Source organism: Vanacampus margaritifer, chromosome 11 (genome assembly GCF_051991255.1).
Source record: "Vanacampus margaritifer isolate UIUO_Vmar chromosome 11, RoL_Vmar_1.0, whole genome shotgun sequence".
NCBI lineage: Eukaryota > Metazoa > Chordata > Actinopteri > Syngnathiformes > Syngnathidae > Vanacampus > Vanacampus margaritifer.
This window is the reverse complement of record NC_135442.1, coordinates 11,881,313-11,901,939: the sequence shown is the minus strand read 5'-3', so window position 1 is coordinate 11,901,939 and position 20,627 is coordinate 11,881,313. Positions and strand designations below refer to the sequence as shown.

The 20,627-nt window shown below is 38.4% G+C and overlaps 1 protein-coding gene across 2 annotated transcripts; it reads left to right on the top strand.

Moving 5' to 3' along the window:
- Positions 1-1,761: 1,761 nt before the first annotated feature.
- Positions 1,762-15,045, top strand: cog3 (component of oligomeric golgi complex 3). 2 transcript variants are annotated; one of them, XM_077579884.1, is made up of 23 exons: positions 1,762-1,988; positions 2,178-2,324; positions 2,409-2,470; positions 3,281-3,446; positions 4,034-4,108; positions 4,211-4,303; positions 4,450-4,575; positions 4,657-4,737; positions 4,817-4,860; positions 4,943-5,069; positions 5,288-5,379; positions 6,582-6,721; positions 7,834-7,994; positions 8,107-8,215; positions 8,294-8,421; positions 9,763-9,852; positions 10,474-10,594; positions 10,869-10,957; positions 11,062-11,196; positions 11,609-11,684; positions 11,808-11,935; positions 14,062-14,160; positions 14,305-15,045. In XM_077579884.1, the coding sequence occupies exons 1-23, from the start codon at positions 1,818-1,820 to the stop codon at positions 14,332-14,334; spliced, it is 2,490 nt and encodes an 829-aa protein (XP_077436010.1). In that variant the 5' UTR covers positions 1,762-1,817; the 3' UTR covers positions 14,335-15,045. The 2 variants fall into 2 exon arrangements, with proteins under 2 accessions (XP_077436010.1, XP_077436008.1); XM_077579882.1 differs by having other exon boundaries at positions 11,609-11,935.
- Positions 15,046-20,627: the final 5,582 nt, after the last annotated feature.

The following is a 20,627-nucleotide window of genomic DNA, read 5'->3' as shown; positions in this document are numbered from 1 at the left end:
TCGATCAATTATGAATAATATGCATATTTTCACAGCTCTTAAAGTAATTTCTTTCATGAACCTCCTACTCTAAAGACTCATTTTGTTAACAGCAGCACTGTGTAAAAACATATACAAATGAAACAAAATTACACATAATACAGCAAAACGTTTTTATGATAAAAAAAAAGTAATAGTTTTTCCTGCTAATATTGTTTATTTTCTTTTCCCGCTTTCTCATCTCATTTTGTACCCAATTGTCAAACTGCCACAAATAACAATAGGCTGCGCCTTCAAAATGAAAATTGTTTGCACACTTACATAAAAAAAAAAAAAATGCCGCAAGGCGCCACTTATTCATTTGTATTTCTTTTTGAGTTTTTTTTTTTCGTCTACCCCTCCCCCTCCCCAAGTTTTGTTGTTGTAAAGATAAAATCAGTAAAAGGCTTGCATAGACTAAATGGATTTGGAGCAATTGGAATGAAAAAAGATTTTTTTTTAAAATAACGTGCAGACAACAAATTGTGTTGTGTGTGTGTTTTCATATTTTGTTCATGTCATATCCTCTTGTCCAGTGCAACCCCACACAAATTCTTAAATATTTGGACTTCCAAAGAATTTCCAAATTTCCTAATACTGTAGGTTACACCAAGCAAACAAAGCATACAGCAGCCATCTTTGACCTCTGGCTGACATTTTCTATACTGTGTATCCTCACTAGGGTTGTCAGACACATCAGTGAACCTAACATGTATTTGGGATGTGCGAGTAAGCCAAAGTGCTCAGAGAAAAGCCACACATGTATGGAGAGAGCCTACAAACGTCATACAAGAAGGCCTGAGCTGAGATTTAAACCTCAGAACCAGGAGGCAGACATACTAACCACTAGGCCATCAAGTATTTAATACACTAATCCCTCGTTTAACACGGGGGTTATGATCCGGACCACACTTGCAATACATGAAACTAGCAAAAATATTGCATTATCTACAGTGTATATATATATATATATATATATATATATATATATATATATATATATATATATATATATATATAATATAATAATAATATAATAAATAAATAAAAAGTTATCTAGCGGTGTCAGTTACAAATAAATATTGTCTTGATTCTCTTGAAAATACAGATATTGAATCAGGGTGTTGGTATATATATATATATATATACTCCCTATATTTTGGCAGCACAATGCATCATGAAAAGTAATGAAAAATCAATGGTTACAGAAATGATGCATTGCGTAATTACAGAAAGAGCCACACATCACAACATGGACAGTGCTTGTATGAATTATTTGTATGGAATTGATTGTATTAATTTTGTAAAACAATGGAAGGTCCACCAGCTGACATTGATCTACGTATTAATAATAGCCTACAAGTTTCAAGTCAACAATGTGTATGTGTTCAAAAACTGGGAAACTTATAATATATATTGTATAAAAACCCATATGGAGTAGGAAATTAGTGGAATGATTCCTGACAGCGCAGAGTGCGTGAGTGTATTTAATTGGGAAATTAAATATATATATTTTTAAATAATAGAGTTCTTGTTACTTTTTAAAAATATCTAAATTATAATATATTATATATATAATATAATATATAAATATATAATGATATAAATTAACAAAATTAACAGAAATAAATTAACAAAAATAAATCAGAACCATTACCGATGACAAAATGTAAGCTATTATGTGATTGCCTCACCCGCCATCCCTTCGCTAAGCCCCGCCTACCAGCATCCCGGAACAGGAAGTAGCATTTGTGTCCCTTCCTTGCTGACGTTTACCTCCTCCCCGCCGCCCAGTGACGATGGCGTCAACTGAGCAACAGTCCCTGCTCGACTTGACAGATAAAGAGACCCGGGAGAAGCTGTCGCTGTGGGACCGGCGCCCGGACGCCATGGCACCCCTCACAGGCAAGCAGACGGACTCCGTGCTGGAGATAAGAACCGCTGCCGAGACGCTCGCTATCCCCTCCGAGGTGAGCTCTGGAGCTAGCTCGCTAGCATTGATGCTAAATCACTTTGTTATGGTTGTCAGGTGCACTAAATTCACTCTTATAGTAATAGATTAACGTTAATAAATTATAGAGCGATGTTGCCTTTTCACGTCAACACTTTACAACTTTTTAAAAGATCCTCAAATTTACCGAGACTGTGTCTCTGTGTAGTTACCCATCGAGGACCTGGGCAGCCTTTCATCTCGCTCCCTTCAAACTCCTTTCACCGCCACTGTTCCTCAATCAACAGAGGACGTCCTCCTCAAAGGCTTCCAAATGCTTCAAATGGACAATGACCGGATAGAAACTGCACAACAGGTGACCTAATGTCAATTTTAAACGTACTGCATGCCACTTCGTACATTCGATGTAAATGTCACAACACGGTCATGTGCGTTGCAGTTTTATGCCTGGTTTGCCAAGTTACAAGCCAACATGGATCAGGACGAGAGTGCAAAGTACAGGTGTGTCAATATTTAATGTTGTAACACTATGCACACTGCTTGGTTTATACTCTGGGGCATGTCACATTGCAATTGTGTTTTGGTAATACAATTTTGAGTAGTATTCATTTTACAGTACATGCATGTTTCTTATGAATTCAGCTGAGCAAGATTCAAAGGATTTGCAAGGGTTGTCTTCAACTTGTCAACAATTGAACCAAAGTCAACAAGAGTGGGCTCACTCCCATTTAAAAAAAAAAAAAAAAAGTTTTATGGAGAATATATTTGGGTGATTTGTATGGCAGTTTTTACAGAAAAAGTTGTTTTCCTTTTTAAGACGTTTGCGATTCCTATCTTAAACCTATCAACATTGTATGAAAGATGATAAATAAAATTGCTAATACTAACAATAACAACCTAAGATAAACCTCATGGTTACTTTCTGAGTCTTCTATCAAACGTCACTTTCTAGGATGTTATTGCATGAGTTGTTATCGGTATGGTCATTTTGACAATGAGAGTTGGCCCAGTGGTTGTACTGCCCACTATAGTTAGCGCTTAGTGGCTCAATTATTCCAAAACATTTATAGAGTTGTGTATGCACAACAAGTTGATTCATAACTATTACTGAAATCAGAAACAATAGTTGAACAAAAAGTACAGACATTAGTGTAAAACATGAAGTAGGCACACTTGCAAGGTGTGACCTTAATGTGTGCAAGTGCTATAGAAAACAGATGGATTAATAAATGTAACAAACCCGCACATTGTAATTGCAAAGCAGTAGGCATCATCTTTCCATTGTGAATCACGCTTGTGTTTGAATTGCAGGCGGACGCGAGACGATCTGAACTGCTACCAGGAGCAGTGTGACGCCATTCTGAAAGATGTCAGTGCTGCTCTGGAGCAGCTGGATTCCCTACAGAAGCAGTACCTGTTCGTGTCCAACAAGACCGGCACTTTACATGAGGCTTGTGAACAACTTTTAAAAGAACAAGTAAGCAGATTAAGCAACAATTACCGCTACTGTCAAATCATCAGAGTGAATGAATAAAGATTAAAAACATACCATTACAGTGTAAAAACTTTTAAACCCAGGTTAAAAACTGCTCTTTGCCCATACCTTTGATTAAGTTCTATCAACAATTTTTTTAAATCACGTTTTTGGGAATCTTGTTCTTGCACTGTACACTCTTTTAGTCATTTTAATAAGCCATTTCATAGATTTTTACTTTGCTCTTAAATCTCTTTAACTCTGTTAATACAACTGCTTTTAAATGTTGTACTTTTAATTGCAGTATGGAAGGCATATTGATTTACAATGTGTAGGAAATGTGCGAAACATCTGTGATTTATTCTAAACAATGTGAACATTTTTGTTTCTTATTAAGCCCACTGTATAGTAACCTCCTGCTCTTAAATAATGATTTTTTTTTAATGGGTGTTATTCAAAGCATTTTACAGTACTTAAGAAAGTTACAACGTGTGGAAATAGGGCTATAATTCCTCCTTTTTTTTAAGCAATACTTGACGAGTCTGGCTACTTGAGATTCAACTAATTTGTTTTGTATTTCTCCCTTGCAGGCAGAGCTTGTTGACCTTGCGGAGAACATACAGCAGAAACTCTCATATCTTAATGACCTGGAGCACATAAACACGGTTGGCTTTTGTTTCTCCTTCTTGAAATCTGATTTCATTAGTTGTATTTCAATGTTGTTTGTGTAAGTGAAGCTACATTTCTTTTGTGTGTTTTTCCCTCAGAAACTGAACTCGCCCACCTTGTCTGTAAATAACGAAGGCTTTATACCGATGCTCTCCAAACTAGATGACTGTATTGATTATGTTTCTTTACATGTAAGTACTCTGTTGGTCTTGTCTCATCATAAAAACGGTTGATGATAATTTAAGTTAAAAACATGAATTTTATCTGGAAACAAAGGGTATGACTTATTGATGCCTGTATTCGTAATGAGGTTGACGTGTGTGTTTCCTTTTTTTAGCCCAATTTCAAAGACTACCCTGTTTACCTGGCTAAGTTTAAACAGTGTCTCTCCAAAGCCATGTACTTCATGAAGGTCCACATTGTAAACACACTGCAGAACCTCTCAAGCGCTTTAACAAAAAGGGTGAGATGCAACCATAGTTGTACATTGTTCATATATTAATATTGGTCCATTATATGAAATATTTCTGTGCTTGTTGTCAAGGATCCAATGGGTTTGGCAAACGCTGACAATGCCTTCACACTCTACTATGTCAGGTTTAGAGCAGCGGCACCCAAAGTTCGAGTAAGCTTTACTTTTTTATTTATTTTTGTGTAAAATTGCATGTTAGCACTGTGCAGAACTGTCATTTATTTTCTTCCAGTCGCTGATAGAACAGATAGAACAGCGGGCGTCCAAGATTCCCGAGTGAGTGCTTTCCATTTTTAAATGGACACGTCCACACAATGATGTCAGTCCCTCTAAATCAACTCTCTGCTTCTTCATGCAGATACCATCACCTGTTGGATGAAATCCACCAATGTTACCTGGACCAGAGAGAGCAGCTCCTCACCCCCAGCATTACTTCCACCATCACAGATCTGACCCAGCAGAACAGCAAAGACCACTGCGCCCTGGTGAGGCACGACCGAGCTCAAAGCACAGCTGCCCTTCTTAAAAGCACTCGCGTGACATTTCACATCAGACAAGAAAGCACCCAGACTTAGACCCTAGCATATTTCCCGGCGTCTATGTGAATCGGCGGCACACATGATAAATGGCTTCAACCTGCTGACATTTGTGTCATTTGCAAACATTGTTGTGGGTTCAAACGGGCTTTTCTCTTTTTGTGCAGGTTCGCAGTGGATGTGCCTTCATGGTTCATGTCTGCCAGGATGAGCATCAACTTTACAATGAATTCTTCTCCAAGCCCACACCCAAACTCGAGTGAGTAGGGTCACCCTCTTTTCTAGCTTCCTCTCCTCACATTGTTGCGCTTTGAAATTCCGTGGAATAAGAGATGTTCAGACATGATCAGAAATCGGGGTCATTTTGCACTGATCGGTATCGGATGAGAAGATCAAATTCTTTTTATTTTCTCAATTTTCAAAGGTCATCCTGAGGTACAAACATATTGCCAAATGGAACAGAAATAGCTTAATTTTATATTACATAATCATGTAATATTTCGATTTTGTGTGGTGGAGTGAACATAGACACGACGGGATTCTGCAAAAACGCGACTGGCAAGTGTCAACTTTATAGGCCCTGTAGTATAGTATTTGTTTAACAAAAAGAAAAAGAAAAGAAAAAGACCACAACCACATTCACCACATGTTCCCTCACGTTATAGGATGATTTGATTGACAAAAGAAATGAGGCGCCATGGGGGTGACCAAAACAAAAGCGCTGCCTAATTATCACTTATAGGTGACATACACTTAGAAAACTATGTTGCCCAACGGACTATTGCAACAACAGTTAGCCTGCTGTAACTAGTAGAGAGCGTTAAAATGAAACTGGCGTCTAGGAACAGATCATGTCTACTGTTTTTTTTAAGTTTTTTTTAATTGACAATGTAAGACGATCTTTGTCGTTACTAAGCTATAGTGTAATTACTGTTTTATATTGTAGTTTATTTAAGACAGTTTATTTGAAAAAAAAAAATAATATATATATATGAAGTCACCTCCTTTTTGTGATGCTGTCATAAAAGGGAAAAAAGACACACAAAATGCTGTGGTAAGCATAGAACCGGCATGTTTAAAAAAGGTGGCATGATACAAGTTTATTTTGAGTGAATACAAAATTAAATACAGTGTTCCCTCGTTTCTCGCAGGTGTAGCGTTCCAAAAACTAACCACGATAATAGAAATCCACTTTAATTTAATTAAATTTTTTATTTTCTGTTTATTATATATATATATATATATATATATTGCCGGGCTTCTATCTACAGAACGCGACGGGCAAGTTCGGAATGCGACGGGCCATACACCGTTGAAAAGTCTCGTCCGAGGATGCCCGTATGTCCCCGGTTGGACAACAGCGAGGCCGCGAAAGATGAACCCGCGAGAAACGAGGGAACACTGTAGTTCACAGAGTGTAAATTCAGATTTAATCTAAAATTATGTTGTAATGTTTGACAGTGAACTACTGGAGAAGCTGTGTTTGTCTCTGTACGATGTTCTGCGCCCTCTCATCATTCACATCATCCACCTGGAAACTCTGTCGGAGCTCTGTAGCATCCTCAAGACCGAGATGCTGGAAGACCACGTTCACCACAACGGTGGGTAGAAGCTTCTGTAATTGCCACTCGCCTGCGGTCATAAAACACAAGCCGCAACGTTAGTAACACCTTCACAGTCTTGCTCTTGAGATCTAGTACACAATATGTAGCATAAATATTGTGTTTATCAACGTAATAATCGGGTTTTGACGACTTTGACATTTGCATCAAAGGAAACAAATTATATTTATTTATTTTAATTTTTTTTATGTAAAAAAGAAAAACAAAAGCAACAAGTGATCATTACAATACAATTTGTGCCCTGAGCAAGTTCCAGAAAGCACCCAATGGAAGAAAAAAAAAACATTGAGCAGTGTTGTTAATAAAGGCAGAATGTTTTGTTCATTTTGTGGCCCTTCTGTGTGTAAGACATTTAACATTTGAGATGACATGATCTGGACTCATTTGTATTGACCATTCAAGCACAAATCGATATACAGCTGCATCTCAAATAAATTTGCATATTGTTGAAAAATTCAGATTTATATTACAAAAAGATTCATTAAACAGAAATATTTTTCTTATGGCCAGTTCCTATCTAATTTCAACATTCAGCATTTTGAGGATTTCTTTTGTAATTTTTATTTTGCAGACAAAATGCAGAAAAAAATACATATTAATAAACAAACATGTAAACCTGACTTTCCAAAACCATCTATCAAATATTACCCAACTCCAATAAATTAACAAAAAAACAAACAAACATGCAAGAGACATATACTTTATTTTATTTAAACACTTGAACATTCCTATTTTAACATTTTTCTCTTTTTTTTTTCATAAAAAAAATCTAAACATAACAAAGGCAATCTAACAGTCTAAACCAAAGACTATCTTAAACAAGGCAACTACAATTCATCACAACACACAAAAACAAATATCACAGACATAACCAATAATATATAATAAAATAATAATTTTGACATTTCTCAAATATATATTTTTTTCTAGCTGTCAAAATTATAACAAATCAAATCATAAAACAGTGCACTCTTTGTGTAGTGAATCCATATAATATTTCAGTCTCACTTTTTCAATTCAACCACTGAAATGAATGAGGTTTTGCGCAATATTCAAATTTTACTAGCACCTGTGTACGTGTTTTGAAATAGCCGGCCAGCTGGGAGCCTTTGATGCGGTGGTCAAGCAGATGCTGGAGGATGTGCAGGAGAGACTCGTCTACAGGACGCACATTTACATCCAGACGGACATCACTGGCTACAAGCCTGCCCCAGGGGATCTGGCCTATCCTGAAAAACTGGTGATGATGGAGGTGAGGCCAGACAGGAAGCCATCACTCTCTGGTTGTAAATTGTGCTCGCAATCCACCGTGCTTCTAAAGTATTTAGCATCTTCTTGTCACTCCTGTGTATCCTTCTCACCAGAGAATCGCTCAGAGTTTGAAGGAAGAGCAGATGAAGCAAACGTCCCAAGCGGCCGTCTTTTCCGATGTTCAGCTCGAGGATTCAGACGTGAACAGAAACAGTAACGCCGGTGCGTGTTGATGCATTAATTAAACACTTTTGGCGTTGCCGTCGTCACGTGTCTGACCTTCTTCCACGTTGACATAAGGACTTGCAGGGAAACCAGAGGCGTCCCGTCTGCAAGCTTCTGTTTCTCCCGCTGATTTGCACGGCATGTGGTACCCTACGGTCAGACGGACGCTGGTCTGCCTGTCCAAACTGTACAGATGTATAGACGTGAGTACCCAGTAGACACAATGGTAGAGATGCTTTCCATTTCCTGGAAGGCCTGGCAGATGTCTCAATAGATCCTTCCGCATCTAAAATGACTCGTTATTATGATACGTCTCCTTGTGTTCTCTTGTCCCTATTACGGGCCTGATTTACAAAGATCCCAAACAGCAGGTGCTAAATTGCGTGTTCACTCACTCTAAGAGATTGTGAGCATTCTTGGGAACAGATGTAAAAGCAGTGGAGACTGCCCTGTTTAAGAAGAGGGTTATTTACTTTAGGTTGGGCTGATTGTTTTCACAAAGGATTATTTGGGAGAGGACTGTAAGCGCCAAATGAAGTTTGAAGTGATGGAATTCTAAGGGCTAGTTGGAGCGACGAACAAATACTGTCCTGAGTTACAGAAAATAACTCCAATAATATCAGCATCACATAAAATTGTTTGATTTAACTCATCCAGATTGCGTGCTGTTGCATGCATCTGCCCTTTTTGCATAACATTGCGTCTAAAACTTTGAACTGTCCACCTGAAAAACTGCATTGGGAGAGTACTTGCTGCGAAAGGATAAAAAACAACTGCCTTAGATGATTCAGGAGATCAAGAATTGCATTGCTCAATACACAATATTCTACAGTAAATTTATATTTAAAATTTTTGTTTCTGGCATTTCAAAAAAGTTTACACAAGTGAAATAGTTCTCCAATCCATATCTCGTTTTGCCTCTGCTACACTGGTACCACTGAATGCTGGTTTGCAGCTGCCTTTCAGACGCGGGGTTCAAAAGTTGCATTACAATTGGTACTAAATTAATCTACTGTATTTGCATATCGTTGTCCCAGAAGGCCCAAATAAACTGAGCGCCGATATTTATTGCCACACATCTGCTTGTGTGAGCAATCAAGTTTGTGCCAAATTCGAGTGGTCACATTTAGTCATTTAGAGGTCCTAAGTGTGACCGAAGCAGACTGAAAAAGTTCTTTAAAAGTCTTAAATTGGTCTTCCATTAAATTGCAAGTGTACTGTACTTCTCACCAAGAAGGGTGCACTGACACCTGTTTGTGCGCTGTAAGGTGCTGTGTGCATCCGTTCACAATTTACATTGGAATGCGTCCATAGTGGATTATGAGAACACACACATAATAAAAGGCTTTCTTGGTTCTTTTATTTTTTATTTTTTAATAAATCGCAAGGATCTATTAGACATTTATAATGTTGGGACTTGTACTGCTTTCCGCCTCCAGGGTCTCGCTGGGAAACTGTGAGGGTTGGGCATCTGTGGATAGGATATCCCCACATCTTTTGTATTTTCTTCCTAATTCCCTTCCCCATTATACTGCCTTTTCCAGAGAGCCGTCTTCCAGGGTTTATCTCAAGAAGCCTTATCTGCCTGCATCCAGTCCCTGCTGAGTGCCTCTGATAGTATCCTTAAGAACAAGGTTTGGCACACTCACTCGCTCAATAGAAGTTTTGTACTTTTCCCCCATTTTTGTATTATTATAAAAACAGCTGGAAACGGCGCCCGTCTTTTGGACGCCGTCCCCTCCCTAATTCTGTTTCATTAGAACTTCCTGCGGCAATGGGGCACTTAACTAAAGCAGCTGGGATGTCATTTAAAGTTTATTGTAATGGCGGCGTTATTATGCTCTACAGACTGTTCAGCGAAGCGTCCTCTTATTTATGGGCTGCTCTCACCTTCAAATTTGCTGTTAATATCTACGCTGACTGGCCCGTTTCAACCTACCATTTCAAATTAATGCGGCAACATCAATTTGGGATGACGAGTGTCCTCCCCGTGCCTCTTATTTTCATCCCTCGATCTTTAATAACGAGCTGAGCAATAAATGGCTTCAGATGTCTACCCCCCCACCCCCCACCCCACAGAATCTTATCCCTTTCCAGCTCTGGCTATGCAGAAGTTATTAATTAGCCGAATTTCCTTATCATCTCCGAGCCTGCTTGCGCTCTCCATGTTCTCGACTGCCTGGAAAGTCAGATGGTGCTTTTTTTGTGTGTGGATTTTTAACGACGTTGCTCTCTTTCTCTCTCGTCTTCCACAGACACAAATAGATGGGCAGCTTTTCCTGATCAAGCACCTGCTGATCATGCGTGAACAGATTGCTCCATTTCACACCGATTTTGCCATCAAGGAGATCTCGCTGGACCTGAAGAAAACGCGAGGTAAGATAATTAAACGTTGGTGTTCAGCTCCATAAAGCCCGTCATTACATTCCCATGCTCATTAAGCAACTTGTGCCTATCACATGCACCGGTGGCAACAATTAATTCGAAAATTACAGTGTCATCCAACACCTTAATGTACGCTAACTGCTGCCTCTCTGGGGCACGTTTGCCCCTCCCTCCACCTTCATCCAAGGTCATATTTGATTTGTGCCACCAGAGGGCACTCCGGTGCTACACCCTGATTTTCTCATCCCTGTATTCTTTTGTCAAGATGCTGCCTTCAAAATCCTGAACCCGAAGGCTGTTACCAAATTCTTCCGGCTTAACAGTCACAACGCCATTCTGGAATTCTTGTTGGAGGTTTTTATTTATTTCCCCCTTTTGTCCTTCCTTTAATTCAACATGCCATTCACTGTCTGCCAAGGGAGCTTGTACTTGAAAGGATCATTTTCTTTGCTCTGCAGGGAACCCCCGAGATAAAGGAGCACTACATCGACTCCAAGAAAGATGTGGACCGACACCTGAAGTTCAGCTGCGAGCAGTTCATTCAGCAGCAGACTCAGATCTTCACGGGGAACTTTGAGGAGTTTCTCACCAAGGTAACCGTCAGACGTGGCCTCAGGCGGAGACGGCACGTCTTGACCTTCAGCTCTCAGCTTTTAACTTTATTGCAATCCATTTGGACTGACACCTTTCTCGCTCGACTGCAGATAAATTTCTTCCCTTCAGCTGAGATGTGTATTTGTGATGTTCCCCTATTGTTGTCTTTCAACACAATTGTCTTCAAATCATTTGCGGCCCACCTTTTTTTCCCTTTCTTTCCCACCCACCCGACTCGTTTCCATTGTCCTCTATTTTTGCAAACAACACCAATTGTTCAATTGTCAAGCTAACAAAATAGTCTCTGTTTTGGAGTTAATCCGTTTGACTCGGTGAAGACAATTGTGTTCTTTTTTTTTTTTTTTTCTTATTTCCAAGGCTGTCACAAACTATTGTTTATTTTGGACACAGGTTGCAGAGCTGAAAAATATGGCCATCCAGGGCGGCCCTGCATACATGCTGTCGAAGCAGCCGTGGGCTCAGCCCGGTAGGTTCAGGGGCTCAGGGAAAAGGCCACTGGCATCTTGCTGCGACTCGTCTCAACGTGTACCCAGCGCCCTCCAGGCTATGTCTGTATTTTTTTTCCTTTTTTTTCCCCTTCTCCTTTCAGCAAAGATCAACGATCTAGTGACGGCAACCTACCGGGTGATGAAGAACAAGCTGCCGAGCACGCTGCAGAGCATGTCCTTGTACTTGGCCAACAGAGACACAGAGTTCATCCTTTTCAAGCCTGTGCGGGTGCGTGCCTCAAAACAGCAGGCGTTTCTTTTTCTAACTTTTAATCATCAGCCATTTAAAAGAATGTTATATTCGGAGATAGAGTCAGCTTGAAGTCATCCGTGGTGAAACATTAGCATATTTCAGTTAATCACATTAGTCGCACTGCTGTAAATACTGTAGTGAAAGGAGCCGCTAATGAGTTTGGCAAAGATGGAGCATTGCTCTTCAGGTGTGTAGTTCACTGGCGGAGTCATAATATGATTAATGAGTGGATATTCTTTTATAATTATACATGACCCAGTGTAGCAGAGGTAACCACATTTAAAGGTCAGTCTGGTCAGTACGTTTCTTGTTCATTTTGAAGCAATATTTCAACCTGTACCAAAGCAACTTTTCTTTTTTTTTTTTGAGGTCCGATCCATAAACAGTCCAGCCACGTGTCTCACTCATACATGTCAAATACATGTCAAAGCAATGTGTTGATTTTTGAATATTGGAAACATGGTAGCTAAAATGAGGTTAAATCAGAACATGGGCGTTGTCAGCTCATATTCGTTCATAATTTTACCAAATTTTCCAAGATTTCTCCCCCCCTTTATCCCCTTTTGGCCTAAAACCTACGGGCGACTTTAGGATCATCCCCAAAAACCTCAAGTCTTTCTGGAAATTCTGCACCTGGTCAACACCTACTAAATAATTCATCTCAGCCCCTGTAGCCGACATTAATAGCCGATAGAAACATAAATCCAAAAACAGTAGAGAGCTGCCACCTATAGCTTTCACATGAACCTGAGTATATTATAACCTTTCAAAAAAAACTACGAACTTTACACAAGGAAAGCCAATAAAAGAAACAGCAATGTGTGAAGAATTCAGATTTCTCAGTGAAAATTTTTTCAAGAGATGCACTTGCCTTCAATCCTAAATGTAAAAAAAGAAAGAAAAAAATCACTATTTTCAATATAAACAAAAACAAAGTGTCAGTGCAAGAAAAGCATTATTTTCTATTTAAAAAATGAAGTGTCAATACAAGCACAGTGAGCCCCGATGTGCATAATAACCTAATAAAAGTTTTCATCTCTCCGGCAGTCACGTCAGGTCACTTTGACATCTTTGCCCTCCCTGGAGTGTGTTGGGTCTGGTCACTGTAAATATTGGTTTCAATAACAAGATGCTCCCAGAGTTCTTCAGCAAAAAATTCATTAAATATCGGCAATGGTGTACCACCTGTGGGTATATTTACAAAATCAACATCAATTCAACATTCTTATTGTCTACAAACCTGTTTTAACCATATATGAGTGTCAACTGTTTCAAAGTTTTCAAGCACGTAATTTATATCACTGCCGTCGCATATTTCAGAACATTATGGCTCAAAGTAATTCAAGGAAATGCTACAAGGCCCACGTCACACTGGTAAACGGACTGCTTTTTGTATAGGACGTAATCTATTCTACGCCAAAGCGCTTTACAAAGCCCCACACAACCTCAAGGATGGGAGTTGACCACTGTACCACTAAGCCATGTCGCCCCGTCTATATATTTTGATGCATTTCATTGGCTAAGAGACCGAGAATTGGTTAATAAAAAAAACAATTTCTGCCTTCCTCAATAATGTTTGCATGTTGTCGGCTCCCTTTCCATTCCAATAACATGCGTTTTGTTATAATTGAGTGCTCGAACTCTGCGTAGTGTGAAAGTGAGTTTGAATGGATGTTTGTCTATGCCATTGGTTACTGATGGGAAAATGAAGCTTCATGAAGCACCTGTGATATTTTTTTTACTCCTCTAGATGGGGCTCTTAGTTTCAAGATACAAGTGGACATGTTATCACGTTCCATTGCACTAGCCTTTATCTTTAAACCAAGAGCACCATCTAGAGGAGTAAAATGATATCGCAAGTGGTTCATGAAGCTTCATTTTCCCATCACTACCATTGGTTGATGACCAGTATAGGGTGTACTCCGCATCTCACCCTTGAAGTTAGTTTTGGGTATGTGGCCAATATGTGACCAAGTCAGTATTGAGTCTCATCCCTATACTATAATGTACAAGAAATTCTTAAAGTTTTAGTGGCCGGGCGTCTCAATATGTTTGTCTGTATAAATATTTTAGCTCTTGTGATGTGTTTTTTTTCTGTCCAGAATAATATCCAGCAGGTATTCCAAAGGTTGCACACTTTGCTACAGGAAGAATACAGCGGGGAGGACCTCCAGATCATCGCATGTCCGTCAATGGAGCAGGTACACACCACTGTGAAACCGAAGAGAAACCACACCAGACACGTTTTTAATAATGCAGCTGCAACTCTCATTTGTGCTGAGAGCAGGTTGACTCGCAGCCGCGTTAAATAGGCTACACAAACAAGTCTTTCTTTCTTTTCCCAGATTAACCTGCTGCTGTCTGTGAATAAGTAATGATCAAAAGACTTGTGCTTGCGATGTCGCACATTGAGCCGCGGGACTGCGAGGGGGGCGACAGGAGCCGCACTCGGAGCTGATGCAGCCATATAGAGCCAAAGATGTAGTCGGCAGCGTGCTGAGCCACGCGGCGCCAGTCAAGATCTCTCCTTTTTTGCTTTGTTTAAAACACGGAGGTGGAAAAAAACCAGGCCGCATCTCACTTAACAGCAAATGGTAAAGGATAAAGCGTACTCGCGCACAGCGATGGTGCGGGGCCAGCGGGAGGAATATATTGGAGTGTTCAAACGAGGACTCTTTTGGTGTGTGAAAAGGGGAGCTGGAGGGCTGTTGATCAGTCATTTAGCTAACGGCCAGTAAGGCAGCTCGCCTTCCGATTCCCTTGATGGCCATTTGGAGGATAACAAGGAAAAACTCTGCTAAACCTTTTTATTTGCATATTTTAGCACAGTGCTTCCAATGTATAATGAAACTCTTCTGCCTGTGCTAGGAAATGCTCAGGTTTGTGATAATGGACAGCTATATACATATCTTCTGTTGCAAGGATGTAAAAAGGACAAATGATATGTTTTATACTTGATTTTCTTTTATACGTAGCCTAAAACTAATACTAGTTGATTGGAAATAATGTATGGAGCTACAATGATGTGTACAGTTGTACTATTTATGGACCTTGTGATTAAAACCTTCTTGATCTGGTTTGACGAATGTGACTTGAATGTGGTTCTGTGAATGTCATGTCGCTAATGAGACTCTGCCCTTTAGGGAGTCTACTTGTCAAACGCGCTGTTACCATCTTTGCACCTGTGCCGTGACCTTCTGTTGACTGAAAGTCTGGAATCCGTGCGGAGGCATTGGATGGTCCCGAGCGGGATGTTGTTGTGATCTCTGCACGCGTCCGCACTCCAGCCCCACAACTGAAGCCTGTCAGGTGTGCAGTGTGCCACTTTGAATTTCGCTGACATGTAAACATGTTATAACAAGTCAATTATTTATCCTGCTCTTTGCAGTGACTGATAACGCACAACAGTATCTTAGAAATGTAAAGCTCAGGTATCCATGCTTGTTTTTTTTTCTGGTAGTGTCACATAGCTGGCATTTTCTTAGTAGTTAGCATGTTTGCCTTACAGTCATAATGTTCAGATTTCCAATCTCTGGAAACTTGCTGTACGCCACTTTTCACCGATTCAGACTTAATCAAATGTCAAAATGTCATCGCCGCCTCGGAGCAAGTTGGCCAGCTAGTCATGGGAAAAAGAAGCTTCATGAAGCACTTGCGATACTTTTTGACTCTTCTTGATGGCACTCGGTTTATACATACAGTGGAAATTTAGTCAATTTAAAGCCAAGAGCACCATCTAGAGGAGTAAAAAATAATATATCACAAGTGCTTCATGAAGCTTCATTTTCCCATCACTAGGTAAAATTCAAAACTTAATCCATATTTGATCTGAACGATCTCACACAAGACCTTCGACAGGAAAGTGATGATTGGATGATGATGTCATAGCATTGCCTTAAAATCCATTTGGATCGATCTGATCTCGTACCCTACATTGGACACTTGCACAAGGCAGCATCTTTGCGTGGATGTGATCATGTGACACAAGGACAAAATTGTTGGTACCCCTATGTTAATTTAAAGGGAAACCTACAATGGTTACTGAAGACACTTGAAACTTGCAAAAGTAACATTAGATTAATTTTTTTTTTTTTTTGAAAATTCAACAATTAAAAGCATTTGAATTGACGTTGAACAGAATTTGTATTAATAAATAAAAAATGTTGGTACCTCTGCAAAAGATTAAAAAATGATTTGACCAGAGGCACATGTGTAACTCAGGTGTGCCTTTTAATTAGTATCTTCAAACTCAAAATCAGTCAGTCTGCCCATTTAAAGGGTGATTAATAGTCACTGTGCTTTTTGGTGACATGGTGTGTACCACACTCAACATGGACGAGAGTTGTCTCAGGAGATTAGAAATAATTTTATTAAATAATTGAGTTAAATAATGGCTAAAGTAATGGTTTTGATTGTTTAATTTTGACAACATTTTTATTTGTTACTTTTGTAAGTTTCAAGTGATTTCAGTGACCATTGCGGGTTTTTTTCTTTCATTAATTGTAGAGTACCGACAATTTTGCCCTCATGTGTATCTTGCAATGACATATTCAAAGAATGGGGACAATAATCGTTGCATCGAGCATTAAATATTCTGTGATATTGACAACACTGGCATTAAAGCAGGAGTTGTGAGGCAGACTTTCTAACCACTATTTCACTATGCTACAGATGTTTCCCAACCCGTTAAAGTAATTTATAAAGTAATGATTGACTTTTCCACCTAGTTGGTCCAATCAAGGCAATATGGACAATTAATGTCGATTGGAAGCTTGAGAAGTTCCATCTTCTCAAGCTTCTAATCACGTTGCTCTGATGTCATCCCCTGTGGTGCATAACAACGCCTTTGGGGCATATTTACATCATATCGTGGTATTGCTTTGATGTATTAACCCGTATTTTTATTTTGGTTCTTTCTCGGCATGTATTCAATTTCTGAGGGAATTGCAATCACTATTAGAGCCCTGCTTGTGTGTTCTGTCAATCACGCTCAAATGAGAAGACCGCCGGACGGGATGTTGGCCGTGAATTTACATAGCGTTTCCAATTTCTCAACACAGCCGCTGCAATTGTTGCCTGGAAGATGGACATATTTTTCTTTTATTCCAAATTCTGGAACTAATTTGGTTGGAGACTCTCACTGTTGCATGATGGCCAAAAGAAATGTAAGAAAACGTTTTCTCCTGTTAGGTGGCAATTGTCAATTTGCTATTCTCGTAGAATATCTTCAAAACTGCCAAGCCTTCAATTAATATGGCTTTTTAAATTATGATGAAATGATGAATTACACGTCCATGTATAACCAAATTGTGATGTGGGGAAGGAAAACTCTCTAATCATCATTTTAATTCTCAAGCAAAGAATCACTTTGGGAATACTAATAAAAGAGGACAATGTCTCACCAATTAGCAAGCATGCAGTAACCAAACGAGCGTTCATTAAATTAATTCAAGATGGAAGTTGGAAGGCATGATGTTAGCAGCAGGCAATCACCCTTCAAAATGAGCCATTAAAACAGCTTAAAAAAAAAAGACAACAACTTTTTGTTTTTTTATATCCTTATTGACCAGGATGGATAGTAAATTACACTGAGCACATGATATTGTACCTGCACTGCACTATTTTGGTGTCCGTTAAAAGTAGAAAGTAACAAGAAAGACCCTTTTATGTCTGCTTAATTGCGATCTAAAAATAAGCAGCACAGCGTTAGTCATAAGAGTAAAATCACCCATAAAGCAGCTAATCCATGCTGACAAGCCCTCAGTTAAAATGTAAACAATCAAGTGACAGTTGTCTCATTAACACATTTATTTTAAAAGCACTACTGTAGCCTTTAATAGTCGTTTTTATATTGCTTCCTTTTTACAATAAGATAGCATATTATTCGATGACCCACTACTAGGTTTTCCATCATGTTTGTTTTTAAGCTCCATTCACCCCATCAGATAAAAATAAATAAAACCTTTTTTCATTTGTGGTCACAAGATACACATCTTTCCCACGCTTGATTAGCTTCTTATCATAGCTAATTAATGCATGGCCATGAGATAAGAGTGTATAAAGACAGGCGTGCACACACACACGCACACAATCGCTGACTTTTTCACTCCCAGTGCAAGTAGGATGTAGCTTCTCAGGATGTGCTTCTGACTAAATGTCCTTGTACATCGGTGGGAAAATGAATAGCCAATTCATTTTAAATTAATTAATGAGGGAGATCTCTGAATGTTCTGATCTCCTGTTTCAATGCCAGTGTCCTAATCAGCACATTTATGTAGGCCATAGAGGACAACTCTGGATGTATGTTATTTTTTTTTATAGAGGAAATTACTGTAGTTTAATGAATTGTAGTGTATTTCCCTTTGCCTTTATTGTGTCAGATGAGATTTATCAGTAATCAGTTAATCCACTGTTACATCCATTCCTGATAATGAAGTATGTTACAAAGGAGTATTAGGACTACCAGTATATTCAAAATACAAATATTTAGACAATGAGAATAAAGTCCGATTTTTTTTAGAGAATAATTTTTTTTAGTAATTCAATATTTAAAAAAATAAAATTTTAAATTCTGAAATTAAATATTTTTTTAGAAAATGTTTTTTTTAGTAATTCAATATTATAAAATAAAATTATCAAATATAAAATTAAATAATAAAATTATAAAATAACATTTTATACTCACGCGACTTAAATTTTCACACGATAACATTTTAACTTATGCCTCAAAAATATGCGTCTTCATTTCAGTCAATTCTCATAACATTATGACTTTTTATGTCTGTAAAAAAATTGACTACCTTTTCGTAAGATTATGACTTTTTCTCATTTCTTAATGTCGTTTGTCACAGATTTCGTCTTTATTCTTTAAAACAAACAAACACAAATCTCATGAAATTATTATTATATTTATTTATTTTTTACTCAAAGTGCAACTTTATTCTTGTACGATTACAACTTTTTATCTTTCTCAAAGTTTTACTTTATTCACATAAGAGAACAACTTTTCGTCTCTGAAGAAAATACGGCTTCCTTCTCGTAAAATTATGACTTTCTTAGAAAAAAATGGGCTTCTTTCTAGTGAGATTATAACTTTAATGTCCAACTACTAAAACAGCTAATTTTTACCTCGGAAAAATGCAAGTTCATTCATGTAACATTGACATTACATAACATTTTACTTTTATATGTGGCGTCATTCCAATCAGACTTTTTTTCTTTCTCTCATTGGTATGCCACTACAAACACAATAATAACTATACTTACGAATACCTCTTTGAAGGTGTCAATCAAAAGTGAACATTATTATTTTCCACTCTTTGAGCTTTGACATGAACACATTGAACAGAGCCGTTTCAAGCACTATACCTTTTTATGATAAGTTTCTCCTTGAGAGACTCTGAGAATCCAGCACCTCATTATAGGAGGATATACAGTGCGTAGTGTACTATATCCTACTCGCTTACGTCTGGGAATACTCTGAAAAAGAGAAACTCAACAAACTTTCACTTTTTATTACATCCTTTTACTCTTTTGAATACATGAAAAAACGCCTTTCACACAATGAACGCTTAAATTGCTATTAATTTGTCATTGTGAATACATCTACTGTATTTAATGTCATTTTCTTGCTAGATCTTCCATTTCTGAACCGTGACTGTTTTCCACGGAAAAGCTGCTCTCCCGTTGTGTGAAAATTGTCGATAGAGCCTCGCGTTGATGAGACATGACAGATCCCACTGGTCTTTTTTCCTTCTGGTCCGACCACTCAAAGCTCTTCGCACATATAATCACATTCACACGCATCGGGAGAATTTAGTTGCCTTACTTCTGCTAGAAATAGATTCCAGGTAGCTTGCAGGCTCCCCTAAATTCTTTTTAAATACTCGCGTGACCCAAATGTCAAAGCGCAGTTATATTTCATCCTGGTGGATGTTAAATCTGCAGAGGGAGGGAATAGAATCGTCAACTGACCTAATGGCTATTTGCATTCTCTGGCTAATTAAGTCTTAAATATTTATGCATTAAAGCTTAATCCCTTTTTTTTTGGTGTAAATATGATCCCATCATGTCATACTAACCCCATTAATTTGTTTCTTGTTCCATACAAGTCACCACTCAAAGGATCTGTATTTAGCTACAGTACACGGGAGTAGAGAATTATTAGGAACATGGATAATATCAACATATTGTTAAATTATTTAATACCCGACAAATTGAGCTTTGTTTCCTCTGCCATACAAAAATGTGTGAGCTATTGATCGCTAATTCTAATACTACTTTTGTCTAAAATGAAGGTCCTCTGCTCACTTGAACATAGTTCCTTAGTATCAAGTATTATTTTGGCCTGAGCAGAAAATTAGGGAATAGGTGAGTTTTATTAGCTAATAATGGCAGATAGGTCTCCATAAAAAGACTGGTGAATATGTGAATTTGCAAACGCCGACTGGCAAATATGCAGAGGGTCACTGTATAGAAAGAAAATCAAAAAATATGGCGCTTTCTATTGTTTGTTGTTATATATGGGGTAATATGGAACCTTTCCACTTCCTTGTGTCTTTTTCGTTAGCGTAGCCTGCTAACTAACATGCCATACAGCTACGCCCAAACACCAGAAGCACAGACCTACATTTACTTACATGAAATAGTAATTTTTTTTTTTTACATG